This window comes from Mobula birostris, chromosome 14, assembly GCF_030028105.1.
Source record: "Mobula birostris isolate sMobBir1 chromosome 14, sMobBir1.hap1, whole genome shotgun sequence".
NCBI lineage: Eukaryota > Metazoa > Chordata > Chondrichthyes > Myliobatiformes > Myliobatidae > Mobula > Mobula birostris.
Window position 1 is genome coordinate 40218270 of NC_092383.1, and position 19871 is coordinate 40238140.

General features: G+C 38.3%; 1 protein-coding gene across 1 annotated transcript in view; it reads left to right on the forward strand.

Annotated features, from left to right (window-relative positions):
• Positions 1-19871, forward strand: part of adam10a (ADAM metallopeptidase domain 10a) — a 172791-nt gene that overhangs the window by 80585 nt on the left and 72335 nt on the right. The window contains exon 4 of the mRNA XM_072278428.1: positions 18632-18790. Within this exon, the coding sequence (XP_072134529.1) occupies positions 18632-18790 (159 nt within the window). The remainder of the gene's footprint in view (positions 1-18631; positions 18791-19871) is intronic.

Sequence of the window (19871 nt, forward strand, 5' to 3'; positions counted from 1 at the left end):
GCCAGTGGTGAGGACCAAAAAGCTGTGGTTGAGGGAGGCGGAGGAGCACTTATAGGACTGCTTTGAGTCGGCGGACAGGAAAATGTTCAGGGATTCATCTTCAAATCTGAGTGAATACACCAGAGTTGTCACAACATTATCAAGACCTGTGTGGATGAGTGTCTGCCTGTGAGAACATACTGGACATACCCAAACCAAAAGCTGTGAATGAACCAGGAGCATCATAGTCTGCTGATGGCTAGATCTGTGGCATTCAAGACTGGTGATTCAGAACTATACTGGTGTCTCAGAACATGTTTTGAGAGGGTGAACGCTCAAGGCCACAGCCTGATTTACGTGGTCTCTCTCTCTTCATGTGCCTTACACGTTGCACACTTGGGCGATCATGGCTCTCCACATCAAACGATCCCATGCAGCATCAATGATATCTCGCACACTTAGATCTGTTAGTTCTTTCACAGTGTCCATATATTTTCTTCTTTGCCTTCCTCTACCACATTTACCAGGCATATGGCCTTGTAAAGGAGGGAGGAGAAGATGGCGGCACGACGCAGTGTGCGCAGCCGTTCCGAATGAATATCGATTATGTGTAACTAGGGGGCCATGCACAATCCGGATTTGATGGAGACAGCCGTGAGAAGCGCAGAGGAACATCTGGAGTAACTTCTGAAATGCCTGCTTCGCTGCCGCTGCTACTGTACGATCGAGAATCTTGGAGACGAAGGCCCCAAATCCTCGGCTTTGCATATAGCCTGTTGCCGGGGCCGAGGTCGAAGCGCTCGGCGGAGATGGTGCTCGGTGTCGAAGAGGTGGTCGGAGGCTCGGGGTTTTCGGACGGACTCGGAGTCGGACTGTGGTCGGATGCTTCCAGGATGCTGCATCGGCAAGTTGGCAGCGCTGGAGGTTTACTGTCTGTGTGAGATGATGGGACTTTCAAGAGACTTTGAGACTTTTACTGTGCCATGGTCTGTTCTTATCAAATTACGGTATTGCTTTGCACTGTTGTAACTATACATTATAATTATGTGGTTTTTGTTAGTTTTTAAGTTGGTTTGTCATGTGTTTTCGTGATATCATTCTGGAAGAACATTGTGTCATTTCTTAATGTATACATTACTAAATGACAATAAAAGCGGACTGCGTGTTCTCATAATCATAATCATAATAATGCAAGGCATTCTATTTCTCCCTTTCTGATGACATGGCCCAGGAATTTAAGTTTCCTCTCATTTAATGTTCTCATTAAAGATCTTTTTGTATGGGCACATTGGAATACCGTCTCATTAGTTACCCTATCTCTATATGATATTTTCAGCATTCTTCTAAGAAACCACATTTCTGTTGCTTCCAAGTTTCTTTGGAGTTCTGGTGTTATAGACCATGTTTTGGAAACGTACAGCAAGATTGACCAGATGTAACATTTTAGTAGCCTAAGCCTTTTCATAGGGATGTGTCTGTTGGTAAAAATGGGTTTCATTTTTTTGGAAGTTGGTTTTGGCAATGGCAATTCTTCTTTTTATTTCTACTTTACTTCTAGCATCTTGTGATATAAAACTACCAAGGTAATTAAAGCTGGTCTTTTCTTCAATCTCTTGGTTACCGATGTACAATTAGCAGTTGGGAGTATCCTGCTGTTTTGGTACTACCATACATTTGGTTTTTTTTTACAGTTGATGGTTAGACCAAAATCTGCACTTGTTTGTACTACTTTGTCTAGAGGATTTGTAGGTCTTCTGCACACTTGCTGTTAGGGTGGTATCGTCTGCATATCTTATATTGTTGATGTTAACACCTCCAATTTTTATCCCATCTAGGTCTTCTATTTCTCTGAGAATCATTTCACTATAGATATTAGATAATTCCAGTGAGGCAACACATCCCTGTCTAACTCCTCTTTGAATTTTAGTCCAACTGCTTATATTACCAATTTTTACTGCCGCCGTTTGCTCCAATATAAATTTTGAAGCAGTTGTTGGTCCCTTTGTCTATGTTTAGTTTAGCGAGAATTTGAAATAATTTTTCACGTTGCACTTTGTTGAATGCTTTAGTGAAATCAATAAAACATAAAAATACATCATTTTGATATTCAATTGCCCTTTTTGAAAGCACTTGTAGTATGAAAATTGCGTTCCTCGTTCCTCTATCGTCAATAAACCCATATTGCAGTTTAGAAGTTTCTGGCCTTAACTTGTTTTTAATTCGACTCAGAACAATTCTGAATAAAATCTTTGTTATGTGACTCATAAGACTGATTGTTCTATAATTTTCGCAGTCAATAGTTCCAGGAATTTTTGGCAGAGTTATAAATACTGATTTCAAGAGATCGTCAGGCAGTACACCAGACTCATATATGCCATTAAACAGTTCAAAAAGAATATCTATGCCCAGATCTTCTAGGGCTTGTATCATTTCCACTGAAATTTCAACAGGTCCAATGGCTTTACCATGTTTCATGCTTTTCATTGCTTTAGTTATTTCTTCTTTGGTAATAGGTGGGCCAGAATTAGGGTGTTTAATATCTGGAGGTTCCCCTTTATTATCTTCAAAAAGCTGCTCTAAATACTGAATCCACCTCTCACATACTTCATCTGGATCTGTTAGTATGGATCCGACTGCTGATCTTATGCATCCTGTAGAGGAAGTTTTCTTAATTCCAGTAATTTCCTTAATTTTCTTGTGGATTTCTTTGCTGTTGTTAATATGGCCTTCTACTTCATTGCATTTTTGATTCGGCCATTCTTCCTTTGCAATATTGCATGATTGTCTGGTCTGTCTAGCTCTCTGTATTGCACTTCATTATTCTTCACTAACCTTCTTTGTTCCATCAGATCTAAAATTTCTTGTGTTTTCCACCCCTTGTTGGTGTGTTGGATTTCTTGTACTGGAATTACCTCCACTGTTGATTGTTGTATAGCATATTTAAATCTGTTCCAAATAGGTGTTGTTTCATTTTCGTTGAGGTGTTTTTCTACAGCTGTTTTGAATTGTTGCTTAAGTATGCTATCATTTTTAAATTCTCCCAATATATACTTACTGGATGGTGATCTGAATCACAGTCTGCTCCTGGGTAAGCTTTAGAATTTGTGATATTATTTCTAAAGCGTTCATTGATGGTAATGATATTTGATTCCTTGTTCTATCTCCAGGGCTAATCCAAGTACACAATCTACGTGGATGGTTTTTATACCAAGTATTGGTGATCACTTGCTTGTTTCTGACATACCAATCAGTAAACCTTTCTCCATTTTCATTTTTCTCCCCTAATCCAAAAGTCCTATGATGTTATCAGCCCTTTTCTGTCCAACTTTGGAGTTAAAATCTCCCATGACTAGTTTTATATCCTGAGATTTACATTGCTCGTAAGCACTGTCGAGATCTTCATAAAACTTGTTGATATCTTCTTCATCCGCATCATTTGTTGGTGCATAGGCTTGGATTATGCTAATGTTAAAAGGCTTACCCCTTAATTTAACTAAAAGCAGCCAGTCAAATATCACCCAATATCCCATAAGACATTTTGATACTTGTTTAAAATAATTCCAACTCCATACATATGCTGTTGACCTTCAGAATACATTATCAGAGAACTATTCTTAGTGAATTTGCCACTATCGGTCCATCTAATTTCTGACAGGCCTAAGATATCAACTTCTGACCTTTTCATTTAATTTAATGTGTTGTCCAACTTTCCTTTCTGGTAAAGTGTACAGATGTTCCATGTTGCTGCCCTTAGCCTTTCCCTATGCTTAAAGTCTCTGGATGACGGTCTGGTGTCACCTGCAGCCCATGACTAACCCTACCGAGCGAGGTGTTGTTCTGTTGATTAGAATCAACCCCATTCACGCTGTTGTCTGATTTCCTTCTTTTGTTTCTTTCCATGATTGACTAGGCAGAAATTACAACAGTGGTTTGCCGTTGCCTTCTGTTGCCGCAGTGCTCACCTAACTAGAGCATTTGGTCTCTACTGGTGTTCCCAATTGGGAATCATACACTAGATGTCACCCAACCTATGCTATTGTTGTACAAAGACAATCCTCCATCAAAGCTTGGTATCCATCTCCCTGCTGCCGAAGACTTCAGTGATTTTAGATGACACCACCACCATTGGTCTGGTTATTTTTCTGTGCCAAACACTCGCCATAGAGCTCCTTCAGTGAGACAGGGTGCACCTGGACCTAAGTTCTACGTGAAGGTGGAGTTGTCTTGGGTGGTAGAAGCTATATACTGTAATCGCTATTGGCATTTCCTGATATTTAGTCAGGACCCAGCCCCCCATACACACCGATTTACCTGGTAGGACACTGATACCAGCTGCCAGGTGTGTTTAAGGCCACCTTCAATCTCTCACTGCTGCAGTCAAAAGGGCGATGGTCATAATAGTGCCCAAGAAGAGCAGGGTGAACTGCCTCAACGTCTGCCACTCTGGTGCACTCACATCTATAGTGATGAAGTACTTTGAGAGGTTGGTCGTGGCCAGGATCACCGCCTGCCTAAGCAAGGACCTGGATCCACTGGAATTTGTCTATCACCATAATAGGTCTCACTGGCTCTTCACTCGGCCTTGGATCACCCGAACAATAGCAATACCTACGTTAAGGCTGTTGTTTGTTGATTACAGCTCCATGTTCAGCACCTTCATACCCTCAGTACTAATCAACAAGCTCCAAAACCTGGGCCTCTGCAACTGGATCCTTGAATTCCTCACTGGAAGACCACAGTCAGTGCGGATTGGAAATAGCATCTCCTTGTTGCTGACAGTCAACACTGGCGTACTTCAAGGATCCATTCTTGGGCCACTGCTCTACTCTGTCTACACCCACGATTGTGTGGCTAAGCACAGCTCAAAGGTTATGGATAAATTTGCTGATGACACAGCTATTGGTGGTGTTGAGGAGGTGTATAGGAGTGAGATAGATCAACATCCTTGCCACACTAGTAATTTAAATATTTCCATCTAGTTGAACAGAAATTAGTAATGCCTTTGAGCAATGTGCTTTGCTGATTGCTCTGCTGCTTGTAGGGCAAAAGGCAAGAATTGTGATTGGTTTACTTAGCCTGGGTTGGTTCAAAAACTAACTGCTGGAGGAACTCAGTAGGTTGAGCAGCATCTGTGTCGTGGGGCGGGGGGAGTGCACAAAGCAATCGTTATTATCTGGTTATCAACAATGGAACTTGCAGTCAATAAGAAGGCTCTGAGATGTATTTGAGAAGATGCTACTGAGGTACATTTGGACTACTGCAGTTCATGGTGCAGTCACTGTCCTGTAAGGTGGGTTGTCTTGGGGTGTTGACTCCACTGGTGAAGAAAAGGAACTTCCGGTCAAGATGACATCAGCAAACAATGATTCCTCAGGCAACATCTTTCAGATAGTCAATCTCTTCAATTATTTCACTTTCTACGCCTTCTGCTTGTTCTTTTTGTTTTGATTGTGTTTTGGAGACTGTTGGAGCCTGTGGCATGCGGTTTGAAGTTCGACCAAGTGATCTAGAGCTCTGCTGTCCCTGGAGAGGACCATGAGCACAAGCTGCTTCATGCAGAAGACCAGAGACGGAGTGCGGGGCCATGATTGACTCCATTTCAAAGTGTCAAGGAAGATTGAAGCATCGGGGCGAAAGCGGAGGCAGTTAGTGGTTGCTCCACAGGGAGGGCACAGGGTTGGTGGCCATTAGTAGGCAGGTTGGCAGCATTCAGCAGGCTGCAGGTCAACAGCGCGGTGGTCACTCTTGCAGAAGGTCTGAGTTCAAGCGGCCGTTCCCCTCAGTTCTGGCCAGGCAGCATCTATGGAAAAAAACACAGTGGACGTTTCAGACCTGTTGCTTTGAACACTTGAACCTTTTGACAATCTTGTATCTGGACTTGGACTGCAAAAATGGTGCCTGGTCTTCAGACAGTGCTGTTAGATCCTAGAATTTTATGTTATGAGCTTTGACAAGAGAGTGCAGAAGTTCTTTTTAAAGTCCTGAGCAGTGAGTGTAAATCATGCCATTATACTTGGTGATATGTGTCAGGAGTAAGAGTGGGCACTTGGCTCTTCAAACGTGCGCTGCTGCGTACTAATATAATGGCTGATCCATCTGTAATCTCAATTTCACTTTTTCTTTCCAACTATGGTAAGTTTTCATCCCCTCCTTGTCGTTATTTTAAAAATATTCCAAGACCTTGCTTCCACTATCTTTTAAAAGCATTTAAAAGATTTATAGCTTCAGGGAAATTTCAACCTAATCCATCTGAAATGGAGGAGTACTTACTTTAAAATTGCTTCCCCTGGTTCTAGATTATTATGTCAGGAAATATTTTCCCAACATCTGCCTTGGTAAGAACCGCTTAGGATCAGTCAAATCCAATCCCAGTAGACGTAAGCAATCCAGATCATCCTGGACAAGACCAACAACCTGAAATTGTTTTCATAGTCCCTTCACTTAACTGGGCTCAAGTCCAGCAGTATTGGCTCGGTGTTGACTGGACTACAGCTGGTGTGGTGCTGAGGCCTTTTTTCATGAAGCTTTGAGAAGCTAGGGCCAAATATTTGCTGGGTGAGAAAACTGATTTTTAACTTAAATTTCAAAGACATTGCAAACTATTTAAAATTAAATAAATATTTCCAATTATTTAAAAAGTACATTTAAAATCAATATCCATAAATTGCTTTAAAGATAAGCAAACTAAACCAAAGCAATATAATTAGTAAAGTATCTTCCCTTTTGTGGCCTCATGGACGAACCTGGAATCGTGATTGAAGGCAGTTCTATCAGGCTGCAACAATTAGAGGATCTGAGAAGCATTTTTTTAAATTCCCTTATGTAATATTACAGAATCTCAGCGAACCTGGGATTTTAGAATCCAAATCTAAAAGAAGACTTTTTAGAATCCAATGAATGAGTGTTAATAGAGATGCAGCAATTGCTTGTCATTATGTCCTGGACTTCTGCACTTGAGAGGAGTGCATGTTTATCTGGGACTTCTTGGCTATTCTGATAATGAAGTAGTGATTTATTATGAAGATTGTTGATTGTTAAATCCAAAACTAGTGATTTATTTGAAAACAGAATGCTGGAAATGTTCAGCAGGTCAATTAATATCTGGAAATAGAAGCAGTTTCAAGTTGAAAATTCTTTGTCAGAACTCCGTGTGAGGGTGCGGACGGGGGAGAAACGAGTTTGTATCAAGCTGAAGAATGGCTAAGACTAACGGGATATCTCCATGGCATGCCAGGTTGGCCATGGGGCAAGCTGTAAACAAGTTCATATGGCTGATCGGTTAAAGGGCAATCTGGGAGGGAGAATGTGACCCTCTGTTTATTTAAAAACTGTAAAAGCGAGGACGCAAAGGAATGGAAGAATTGCAATATACAGTGCAGCAGATCTTGCTCAACAGATCAGGGTGTTCTAATGGAGAGAACAATAGCTGACTCTCCAAAATGGAAAGTGTGTCTCTTGAAACACACATAAAAGTTGCTTGAATTTCTAGCATCTGCAGAATTCCTGTTGTTAGTGTGTCTCTTGAGGTTGAGGAATTTGACATTGAGACAGGTGTCTAAAGGTGGAGCTCTGAGCCTTACTTCCCTATCTCGGTACCACCCTACCCTGTTCGGGAGCCTTCTGTACAGTTATAACATAGATGAGTGTAAGGCTGAGGAACAACATCTCATCTTCTGTAGGTCATATGCTGCCTCATTAATTATTCATTGTTAATGAAATCACCTCTCCAGGGTCGCCCTAGTCTCACCCCATCAGAGATACTCCCTTTTTCCTATCAGTCCCTCTCACTTTCCTTGTAGCTCAACACTATTTTATTTTATTTTTTTTAATTTTTAATATAATTTTTATTAAATTTTCAAAAAGAATACATGAAAAGATAAAATCTACCCACCCCCCCTCCCCTTAACCCTCTCCCCCCCCCCCCATATATAGTCCTACCTAAAAAGAAAGAAAGAGAAAAAAAAGAAAAGAACTGCCTGGTTATTGGAAGGTTTCCACATGCTCCATGGGATTCAAAATAAATTTGGTATAATTATTCGTTACTTTCCCCAAGTAACCAAAATCTTTATCGGAGCACTTAAATATGCCATCCTATCTTTTGTAAATAAGGGCGCCAAATATTCAAAAATGTTACATATTTATCTCTTAAATTATAAGTAATTTTTTCAAGTGGAATAGAACTAACCATTTCATTATTCCAACGATCCATACTTAAATACGAATCAGATTTCCAAGTAACTGCTATAGTCTTCTTAGCTACTGCCAATGCAATTTTTATAAATTCTTTCTGATATTTATTCAATTTAAGTTTCGGTTTTATCCCTTCAATATCACCTAATAGAAATAATACAGGGTTATGTGGAAATTGAATTCCAGTAATTTGTTCCAATAAGACTCTTAAATTTATCCAAAAGGGTTGAATTTGAAAACAAGACCAAGTAGAATGTAAAAAAGTACCAATTTCTTGATTACACCGAAAACATTTATCAGATAGATTTGAATTTAATCTATTTATTTTTTGTGGTGTAATATATAATTGGTGTAAAAAATTATATTGTACTAATCTAAGTCGAACATTTATTGTATTTGTCATACTGTCAAGACAAAGTCTTGACCGATTTGTTTCATCAATATTAATATTCAGATCTGTTTCCCATTTTTGCTTTGACTTATGGATTCCTTGTTTAATTGTCTGTTCTTGAATCAAATTATACATACAAGAAATAAATTTTTTAATTTTCCCTTTTTGAATTAAAAGTTCAATTTCATTAGGCTTTGGCAAAAACATTGTTTGACCCAGCTTACCTATTAAGTAAGCCCTTAATTGAAAGTAACAAAAGAAAGTATTATTAGATATTTTATATTTATCCTTTAATTGTTCAAATGACATCAATATACCTCGCTCAAAACAGTCTCCTATAAATTTAATCCCTTTTTGGTACCAATTATATAAAAGTTGATTATCCATTGTAAAAGGAATAAGTCTGTTTTGGAACAAAGGTCTCCTTGCTAATAGAGATTTCTGTGTTTCCTTATCAACATTTATCTTATTCCATAGATCAATCAAATGTGTTAATATAGGAGATTTTCTTTTCCCGTATCCATTTAGATTCCCATTTATATATAAAATCTTCAGGTTTATTTTCTCCTATCTTGTCTCGATCTATTTTAATCCATGCTGGTTTTTGATCATCGAAAAAAGATGCAATAAATCTAAGTTGATTTGCTTTATAGTAATTTTTAAAGTTTGGAAGTTGTAATCCTCCTAACCCAAATTTACATGTCAGTTTTTCCAATGATATTCTTGACATTTCACCTTTCCAAAGAAATTTTCTCACACATTTATTTAACTTTTGAAAAAATTTCTGTGGCAATTGTATTGGTAATGTTTGAAACAAATACTGTAATCTAGGAAATATATTCATTTTTACAACATTGACTCTACCTACTAATGTTATTGGTAGTATCAACCATTTGTCAAGATCTTCTTGAATTTTTTTCAACAGTGGCAAATAATTAAATTTATATAAATTCTTTACATCATTATCAAGTCTTATACCTAAATACTTCATACCATTTACCGGCCATCTATATTGGGTTACTAATCGACATTGACTATAGTCTCCTTTAGTAAGAGGTAAAATTTCACTTTTATCCCAGTTTATTTTGTAACCTGATACCTTCCCATATTCATCCAATCTAGAAGATAATTTATGTAACGAATGTTGTGGGTTTGTTAAATATATCAAAACATCATCGGCAAAAAGATTAATTTTATATTCCTCTTGGTTAACTCTAAAACCCATAATATCTGGATCAATTCTAATTAGTTCTGCTAATGGCTCTATCGCCAATACAAGTAAAGCAGGTGATAGTGGACAACCTTGTCTAGTTGACCTTTTTAACTGGAATGGTGTTGAAATTTGAGAGTTTGTCACTACTTTAGCTTTAGGGTTAGAATTTAAAGTTTTAATCCAATTTATAAAAGATGTTCCTAACTCATATTTTTCTAATACTTTAAATAAAAAATCCCATTCTAATCTATCAAATGCTTTTTCTGCATCCAAAGCTACTACTATACTCTTCTCATCCCTTTTTTGTGCCAAATGAATTATACTGAGTAGCCGAGTTACATTATCTGCCAATTGTCTATTTTTAATAAATCCTGTTTGATCCATATGTATTAATTTTGGTAAATATTTAGATAATCTATTCGATAAAATTTTTGCTATTATTTTATAATCCGTATTCAATAAAGAAATAGGCCTGTATGATGTTGGTTTCATAGGATCTCTGTCCTTTTTTGGCAATACTATTACAATTGCTGTTGAAAAAGATTCTGGAAGTTTATGTATTTTTTCTGCTTGACGTATTAGTTCCATAAAAAGAGCAAATAATAAATCTTTAAATTTTTTATAAAATTCAGGTGGAAAACCATCTTCTCCTGGAGATTTATTACTTTGGAGTGATCCTAAAGCTTCTTCAACTTCTTTTAATGTAAAAGGCATATCTAATCCCCTCTGTTCTTCCAAATTCAATTTTGGAAGAGAAACTTGTGATAAAAACCTTTCTATCTCATTAACATCATTTTGGGATTCTGATTGATATAATTCAGAATAAAAATTTTTAAAGGTTTCATTTATTTCAAGAGGTTTATAAGTTATTTTATTTGCCCTTGTTCTAATTGCATTTATTGTTTTGGAAGCTTGTTCTGTTTTCAACTGCCAGGCAAGAATTTTATGTGCTCTCTCACCTAACTCATAATACCTTTGTTTAGTTCTTATAATTGCTTTTTCCGTTCTATATGTCTGAAGCGTATTATATTGTAACTTCTTATTGAGAAGTTGTCTTCATTTTTCTTCTGACATATATCTTTGAGATTCTTTTTCTATTCTTGTAATCTCTTTTTCCAATTGATCTAGTTCTGCCATATATTCTTTCTTAATTTTAGACGTATAGCTTATTATCTGGCCCCTAAGATATGCTTTCATCGCATCCCATAATATAAATTTATCCTCCACTGAATGAAAATTTGTATCCAAAAAAAATTGAATCTGCTTTTTCATAAAATCACAAAAATCTTGACGCTTTAATAATGTTGAATTAAATCTCCATCTATAAGCCACTTCTTCCTTGTCAGCCATTATTATTGTCATTAATAAAGGAGAATGATCTGATAATATTCTTGCTTTATATTCCATATTTTTTACTCTCTGTTGAATATGCATTGATAATAGAAAAAAATCTATCCTTGAGTAAGTTTTATGTCTATGGGAATAGAACGAATAGTCTCTTTCTTTAGGATTGATTCTTCTCCATATATCAATCAAATTTAAATCTTTCATCAATGATAAAGTTAAATTTACTACCTTCGATTTTATAACAGCCTTGGTTGATCTATCTCATGTGCATCCGCCAAATTCAAAAAAGCTTCTTGTATGAATTTTGCATCATTTTCGTTTGGTGCATAAATATTCATAAAAGTCCATAGTTCGGAAAAAAGTTGACAATGTATAATCACATATCTCCCCGCAGAATCAGTTATTACATTTTGTATTCTAATTGGTAACGTTTTATTGATCAAAATTGCTACTCCCCTCGCTTTTGAATTAAATGAAGCCGCAACAACACTACCCACCCAATCTCTCTTTAGTTTCTGATGTTCTATTTCTGTTAGGTGCATTTCCTGTAAAAAAGCTAAATCTATCTTCATTTTTTTAATATATGTTAAGATTCTTTTTCTTTTCACTGGTCCATTAAGCCCATTAACATTAAAACTCAAAAAATTCAATAAATTAGTCATTATTCTTAACAAAGTTACTCCAATCTAAAACATTACTTATCTTCTCAACTCTCATAGTTCCTTGGGGAATTTCCTTAAACTGCACCATGTTGCTATGTGTTTCCCTCCCCAACCTTCCAGGGAAAAAGAAAAAAAGATAAAAAAAAAAAGAAAAAACAAAATACCCCCCCCACTAATGTTGTGAATGAAAGGATACACAACACTACCCCCCTCCATTTTACGGGTCGCGGCAAAAGCCACGCTTGCACACATGATTAACGTAGCAATCGATCAGTGCTTCTTCCAGCTCCCCCGCAACAAAAAAAGTTATATAGACAAAATTAGTATTACTATTCCCAACTAATTTCCTCCAGTGTTAACCTTTCTTACCCCCCTCATATAATTAATAATATATTTATACATTCATCCAGCTTCAAAAATCCAACAAGTCCATTCTTTAACCCAATCTTCATCTTCAATCTATCTCTCTCTCCTGAGTTTGTTCTTGTATTTGGTGAATATTCAGAAAATCTTGCTCTGCTTTCTGGTAGTCATCAAAAAATCTTTTTTCTCCACCAGGCAAAAAAATCTTCAAAGTTGCAGGATAACGCAGTATAAATTGATAACCATGATCCCATAGGGTTTTTTTCACTGGATTAAACTTCTTCCTTTTCTTCAAAAGTTTGTAACTTATATCAGGGTAGAAAAAAACTTTATTCCCTTTAATTATCAATGGCCCTTTTCTATCTTTGGCAGCTCGAGCAGCTGCCTGTAGAATCTTTTCCTTGTCTTGAAATCTTAAGAATTTTATTAAAATTGATCGTGGATATTGGTCATCTTTTGGTTTTGGTCTTAGAGCTCTATGTGCCCGCTCAATTTCAATTGGTCGAGCCTCCTCTCCCATTTGCAAAACATCCGGGATCCATCTTCGAAAAAATTCTATTGGCTTTTCTCCCTCCATACCTTCTGTAAGACCAACAATTTTAATGTTATTACGTCTACTGAAATTTTCCAACATATCCACTTTCTCCAAGAGTCGGTTTCTTTCCGAGTTCCAAACAAGCAAATCATTTTCTGTTTTTTCTACTCTATCATTCATAAGCCCCATTTCTCTTTCCATCTTCTGAAGCCTCTTTTCCATTTTGTCCTGTCTTTCCATAACTTTATTATAGCACCTCTTCGTATCTCTAAGCTCTTCTCTTACTTTTCTTAATTCAGCCGTTGATTGCAATAGAGCCTCTCTTATGTCTCTATCATCTCCTTTACTTCCACTCGCTTCCAATTCTTCCTCCTCTTCTTCATCTGTGTTCTTTGCAGAGTCCAATTCTGACTCTGAGTCATTTTCAATTGCAGTGGGTGTCGGTTCTTGTAGTTTGCGTTGTGTCGATTTGCGCATGCGCTCTTCTTTGCGCATGCGCATTTCCGGTGTCGTCTTCGGAGAAACCGTTGCCACTGCCATTGCTCCCTGTTCTACCGAAGGAGATCCAACCTGAGTCCAAGGCTCCATCGTTGCAGTAGGCCCTTTTTTCTACCCGTCTCGCGGCTGCTTCGCAACAGCAGACTTCTTTTGTTGCAGTTTAGGAGGCATATCGTAAAGTAGTCTTACAAAGTTTATAAATAGTTTTGAGAAAATATTTACCAACTTTGTTTTATTTAAACGGTACTTTACTAATTTGCTGCGGGAGAGCTGGATTTACACGTCTCAATCCCACGTCATCATGTGCCGCCCCCCTTTATTTTTTATTTATATAGAGGTACAACGTGGAATAGGCCCTAATGGCCTTATGATCCATACAGCCCAGCAACACCAGATTTAACCCTAGCCTCATCACAGGACAATTTGCAATGACCAATTAACCTACCAATTTACAATGACCAGTTAACCTACCAACCAGTACTTGGACTGTGAGAGGAAACTGGAGCACCCAGAGGAAACCCCCATGTACGCGGGAAGGAGTGTGCAAACTTGCTTACAGAGGAAACTCCCATGTACATGGGAAGGAGTGTACAAACTTGCTTGCAGAGGAAACCCCCATGTACGCGGGAAGGAATGTACAAACTTGCTTACAGAGGAAACTCCCATGTATGCGGGAAGAACGTACAAACTTGCAGAGGAAACCCCCATGTACGTGGGAAGGAATGTACCAACTTGCTTACAGAGGAAACTCCCATGTACGCGGGAAGGAGTGTACAAACTTGCTTGCAGAGGAAACCCCCATGTACGCGGGAAGGAACGTACAAACTTACTTACGGAGGAAACCCCCATGTACATGGGAAAGAATGTACAAACTTACAGAGGAAACCCCCATGTACATGGGAAGGAACGTACAAACTTACAGAGGAAACCCCCATGTACATGGGAAGGAACGTATAAACTTGCTTGCAGAGAAAACCCCCATGTACACGGGAAGGAGTGTACAAACTTGCAGAGGAAACCCCCATGTACGCGGGAAGGAACATACAAACTTGCTTGCAGAGAAAACCCCCATGTACACAGGAAGGAGTGTACAAACTTGCAGAGGAAACTCCCATGTATGCGGGAAGGAGTGTACAAACTTGCTTGCAGAGGAAACCCCCATGTACATGGGAAGGAATGTACAAACTTACAGAGGAAACCCCCATGTACATGGGAAGGAATGTACAAACTTACAGAGGAAACCTCCATGTACATGGGAAGGAATGTACAAACTTACAGAGGAAACCCCCATGTACACAGGAAGGAGTGTACAAACTTGCAGAGGAAACCTCCATGTATGCGGGAAGGAACGTACAAACTTGCTTGCAGAGAAAACCCCCATGTACACAGGAAGGAGTGTACAAACTTGCAGAGGAAACCCCCATGTACGCGGGAAGGAATGTACAAACTTACAGAGGAAACCCCCATGTACATGGGAAGGAATGTACAAACTTGCAGAGGAAACCCCCATGTACGCGGGAAGGAACGTACAAACTTGCTTGCAGAGGATGCCAGAACTGACCTCCGACACCCCAAGCTGTAATAGCATTGTGCTAACCATTAAGCTACTGTAGTACTAGTTTGTTATCTCTCCTCAGTTCTGACATGGGGTTCTCTTCATACAGATGCTGAGTGTTTCAAGCATTTTCTGTTTGTATTTCTGTTTTTAATAGCCATTTATAATATTTTTTAGTTTAATAACCTCAGTATGATAGTATTTGCTGACAATGCAAATAAGTGAATGATATCTTCTGTAAGTGCAGGGCTGGAGGCCCATTGTCCTTTGCATGACTTGTTAACTGTTCCTTGGGAACTGAAATGAATTCTTACATTATTTATATTTTAATTGTTCTCATTTTTCACACAGCCCGAGTGTTATTTCAAAGGTAATAGATAAAGACTTTTAATATGATATTCTATGAAAAAGTATGAATTTGAAATGGATGCAAATTGAGTCACAGTTGGGGAATCAGTTATGAGTGATTTCTTATCGAAGGATCTAACACATCACAGGTTATTATTTTACCTGTTTTGCTGCTGGGAATCTCCATTACTCATAGTACTGGCAGAAGATTCATGGTCTGTTTAACGTCAGATGAACAGTTTTAAGAGATTCAATTAACCACATTTAAAAGGTACAGTTAACCCAGAGGGAGAAGAACATCCTAGTTTTTTTAAATGACTTTGACCTAACCAATTAACAACAAAAATTTCTGCCATAAAACACTCTTCACCTTGAGTCCAGTAAGTTTCCATAGGCTAAGTCTGAATGCACCTGAAGTATGTGAGATGATTATTTTAACCCAGGCTATTTTAGAGTTCACCGTATTAAATGTTTGTTTAAAAAATCCTATCATAATGAAAATGAATCTTATATCTATTTTTAAAATTAGAACTTGGTTTCATGTTATTAACCCAAACGTATTAATTGTACTTTGTTTAAAAGAACAATTAAAACTGAATGCTGTATTTTTGCTTTTCTCTGATAAAGTGTTACTATGAAGGACTGATAGAGAGCAATGGTTGTGTTTGTGCACTGAATTCCTACATTCCTCCTTAGAACACCTGGAGAATAAAGACACATACGTAAGGCTCCTTTTCATTGACTACAGCTACCATCATTCCAAATAAACTGATTCCTAAGTTCCGAAACCTGGGCCTTAACACTCAGACCTGCAACTGGATCTTGAACTTCCTCACAGACAGGACCCAGGCTGTAAAAATAGGAGACAAGCTCTCCTCTACAATCACTCTGAGCACCGGTGCCCGACAAGGCTGTGTACTCAGCCCCCTGCTGTACTCACTGTACACCCATGATTGCGTAGCCAAGTTTCCATCAAACTCAATATATAAGTTTGTTGATGACACAACAATTGTAGGCTGTATCTCGGGTAATGATGAGTTTGAGTACAGAGAGGAAATTAAGAACCTGGTGGCATGGTGCGAAGACAATAAACTATCCCTCAACATCAGCAAGACGAAGGAATTGGTTGTTGACTTCAGAAGGAGTAGCGGACCGCACGACCCCATTTACATCGGTGATGCGCAAGTGGAATAGGTCAAAAGCTTTAAGTTCCTCGCGGTCAATAGCACAAGTGACCTGACTTGGTCCAACCAAGCAGAGTCCACTGCAAAGAAGGCCCACCAGCACCTTTACTTCCTGAGAAAACTAAAGAAATTTGGCCTGTCCCCTAATACCCTCACTAATTTTTATAGATGCACCGTAGAAAGGATTCTTCCAGGATGCATCACAACCTGGTATGGAAGTTGTCCTGTCCAAGACCGGAAGAAGCTGCAGAAGATCGTGAGCACTGTGCAGCACATCAGACAAACTAATCTTCCGTCCTTGGACTCACTTTACACCACACGCTGTCGGAGCAGTGCTGCCAGGATAATCAAGGACATGACCCACCCAGCCAACACACTTTTCATCCCTCTTCCCTCCGGGAGAAGGCTCAGGAACTTGAAGACTCGTATGGCCAGATTTGGGAACAGCTTCTTTCCAACTGTGATAAGACTGCTGAACGGATCCTGACCAGGATCTGGGTCGTACCCTGCAAATATCTGGACCTGCCTCTTGGTTTTTTTGCACTACCTTACTTTCCATTTTTCTATTTATGATTTATAATTTAAATTTTTAATATTTACTATGGATATGTAATCTAGGGAGCGGGAAGCGCAGAATCAAATATCGCTGTGATGATTGTACGTTCTAGTATCAATTGTTTGGCGACAATAAAGTATAAAGTAAAATACATTGCTTTAAGTTTAATGTCGGTTTGTAAAGGCATGTGTGATGTTGTTAATGAGTGAGTCATGAGATTACATTCCTGGAAGTGATACGTTGTTCTTGGCAGCCTGGAGAAAAGATCTGTTTATGGAGGGAGTGGCCCGAAATATTTTTTTTAATTGCATTGGTTTCAGGCTTCCCATCCCCAGACGCTGTGCATAAGAAGTAATTATATGGACTATTACTAAATCATTGCATAAAACATATTTTTCAGTGTTTATAACTGAGACAAACTATTTATCATCAACTTCATAATGCACCTCACTTAAGTGCTGTGTTGCCATGGGGTGTTACTTGCACCAACATTTGAAACATTTAAAAATATCAGCATTTTGGTTGGTATCTGGACGGATGAGCTTTGAGAAAACAATGGAAGAATACATGTACGGGGGAGGGGGTGGGAGAGCTTAATAGAAGTTCCCAGGGTTAGCACACAGGTCACATGCTCAAACTCGGCTCCTTTTATTGAAGTCTGCAGATCATTTTGATTCACTGTGCACTCTCTCGATATTGGCTTAGAACAGCACTAGGTTTGGTCAATTTTTCCAGGGTTTACACCAGTTCCAGTATGCATCTGGAGCTTTGTGTGGATGTGAACCTAATCCATGGTTGAATTACTTACAATATATTACTCTGGAACTGATCTGAACCTCTGACTATCTCTCAGCAGGCAGAGCTGGCCTGCTAAATTCAGGCTCTGTACTGTTCACCCATTCTCTCCTTTTACAGTATCACATCCAGTAAAAGATATTCTTGGCAGTAAATTGTTGTATAATGGGCCAAACAGTGAGTGATAATTGGACAAAGTAAATTGGGAATAGACAAACACGAGACCCAAGCTTCAACGTTGTCTGAACTTGTGTAGTTAGGAAGAGGTCAGCCCTTAAGGAATTTGAAACCATCAATTTGACCAAATGTGTATCAATCCATTCTTGTCATCTCCTGTGACCAAGTGCAGAATTTCAAGCAGTTCCTTCATGTTGTCCTTTGCTATTTAAGATGTGATCATACTTTGAATTACATGCAAATAAGAGCCTCAGTTTATGTATTTTTGTTTAACTATCTGTTGAGAGTTTGACACTCCAAAGGTCTGGAGTCCAGCATGTAACAGTTCCTTTGTATTCAGAGCTGACTATCTTTTTTCCCCATTAAGATTAAATGGGGAATAATTATGATTTTGCTGATTCAACTGCTTTATAAATTTTGTAAACAAAGTTCAATCAACAGTGAATTGAAAATGGTAGAAAGTATCTCTTAATTGCAGTAGCCATCATTTCTCCCTTGCGCACAATCATTCTATATTAATAACTCCTTTACCAAGCACTCCAATGTGTTGATGGTACCTGCATTGAAAGAGTAAAATGCAAGGTTTTTTGATAAAATGCTGCACATATTCATATTCATATTGTAATGATGATGGAAGTTAGCTTTCAACTTTTCACTTGTATGTGTTGCTTTTCACTAGAGTGCCACCATAGAGTTTACTTCATCAATTTCTCATCTATTGAGAGTATATGTGTAAATAATAAAGAAATTCACTTCAATGGGCTTCTAGTAAACCTTAAATGGCAAAAGAAAGGTGAAAGCAAAACTATTTAATTTTGATGCCTTTATTTGTTTTAAGGTGAGAAAGGATCTCTCAGCCATGGATCAATAGTTGATGGACGATTTGAAGGGTTTGTCCAGACCCATCAGGGCACTTTCTATGTTGAGCCAGCAGAAAGATACATTAAGGACAGAAAGCCACCTTTCCACTCTGTGATCTACCATGAAGATGATATCAGTGAGTGTTTTCTCTTTTTATGCGTAATTGAAACTGACTGAAATGCAAGAAAGAGGCATTAATTTCTTGAAATGATCAGATTATTATGCACTACGTGAATGCATTCTTTACATAATGCATGACTTAAATCAGTTTAAAGGCTGTAACTTAAGGAATTTGATTTCAAATAATTTGTTGAAGTTGACAGGAATTTAATATTAAACATGAGAAATCTGAAGATGCTGGAAATCCAAAACAACACACACAAAATGCTGGAGGAACTCAGCAGGTCAGGCTACGTAATAAATAAGCAGTCGACGTTTTGGGTAGAGACAGCTTCTTTTCACGTTATATGTCAATGATTTGGATGACAAAATTGATGATTGGTGGCCAAGTTTGTGAAGATGGGTGGAGGGACAAGTTATGTTGAGGAAGCAGGGAGGCTGCAGAAGGATTTAGACAGCTTTGGAGAATGGGTAAAGAAGTGACAAATGGAATGTTGTGTATGGAAGTGTCTGGTCGTGCAGTTTGGTAGAAGGAATAAAAGGGTAGATTATTTTCTAAACAGGGAGAAAATTCAAAATAACAGGTGCAAAGGGACTTGAGAGTCCTTGTGCAGTATTTCCTAAAGGTTAACTTGCAGGTTAAGTCTGTGGTAAGGAAGACAATTGCAATGTTGGCATTCATTTCGAGAGGACTAGAATATAAGAGCAAAGATGTAATGCCAAAGCTTTATAAGGTATTGGTCAAACTACACTTTGTGAGCAGTTTTGGGCAGTTTTTCCAACTAAGAAAAGGTGGAAAGGCTGGCTTTAGAGAGGGTCCAGAGAAGATTCATGAGAATTATTCCAGAAATGAAAGGGTTAATGTATGAGGAGTGTTTGATGGCTCTGGGCCTGTAGTTACTGAAATTTAGAAGACTTCATCAAAGGGTGATCTCATTGAAACCTACCTAATATTGAAAGGCCCACATAATGGATGTGGAGAGGATGTTTCCTATAGTGGATGAGTCTAGGACCAGAGGGCACAGCCTCAGAATAGAGGGGCACCCATTTATTTATTTATTCATTTTATTGGTATTCAGCGCAAAGTAGGCCCTTCC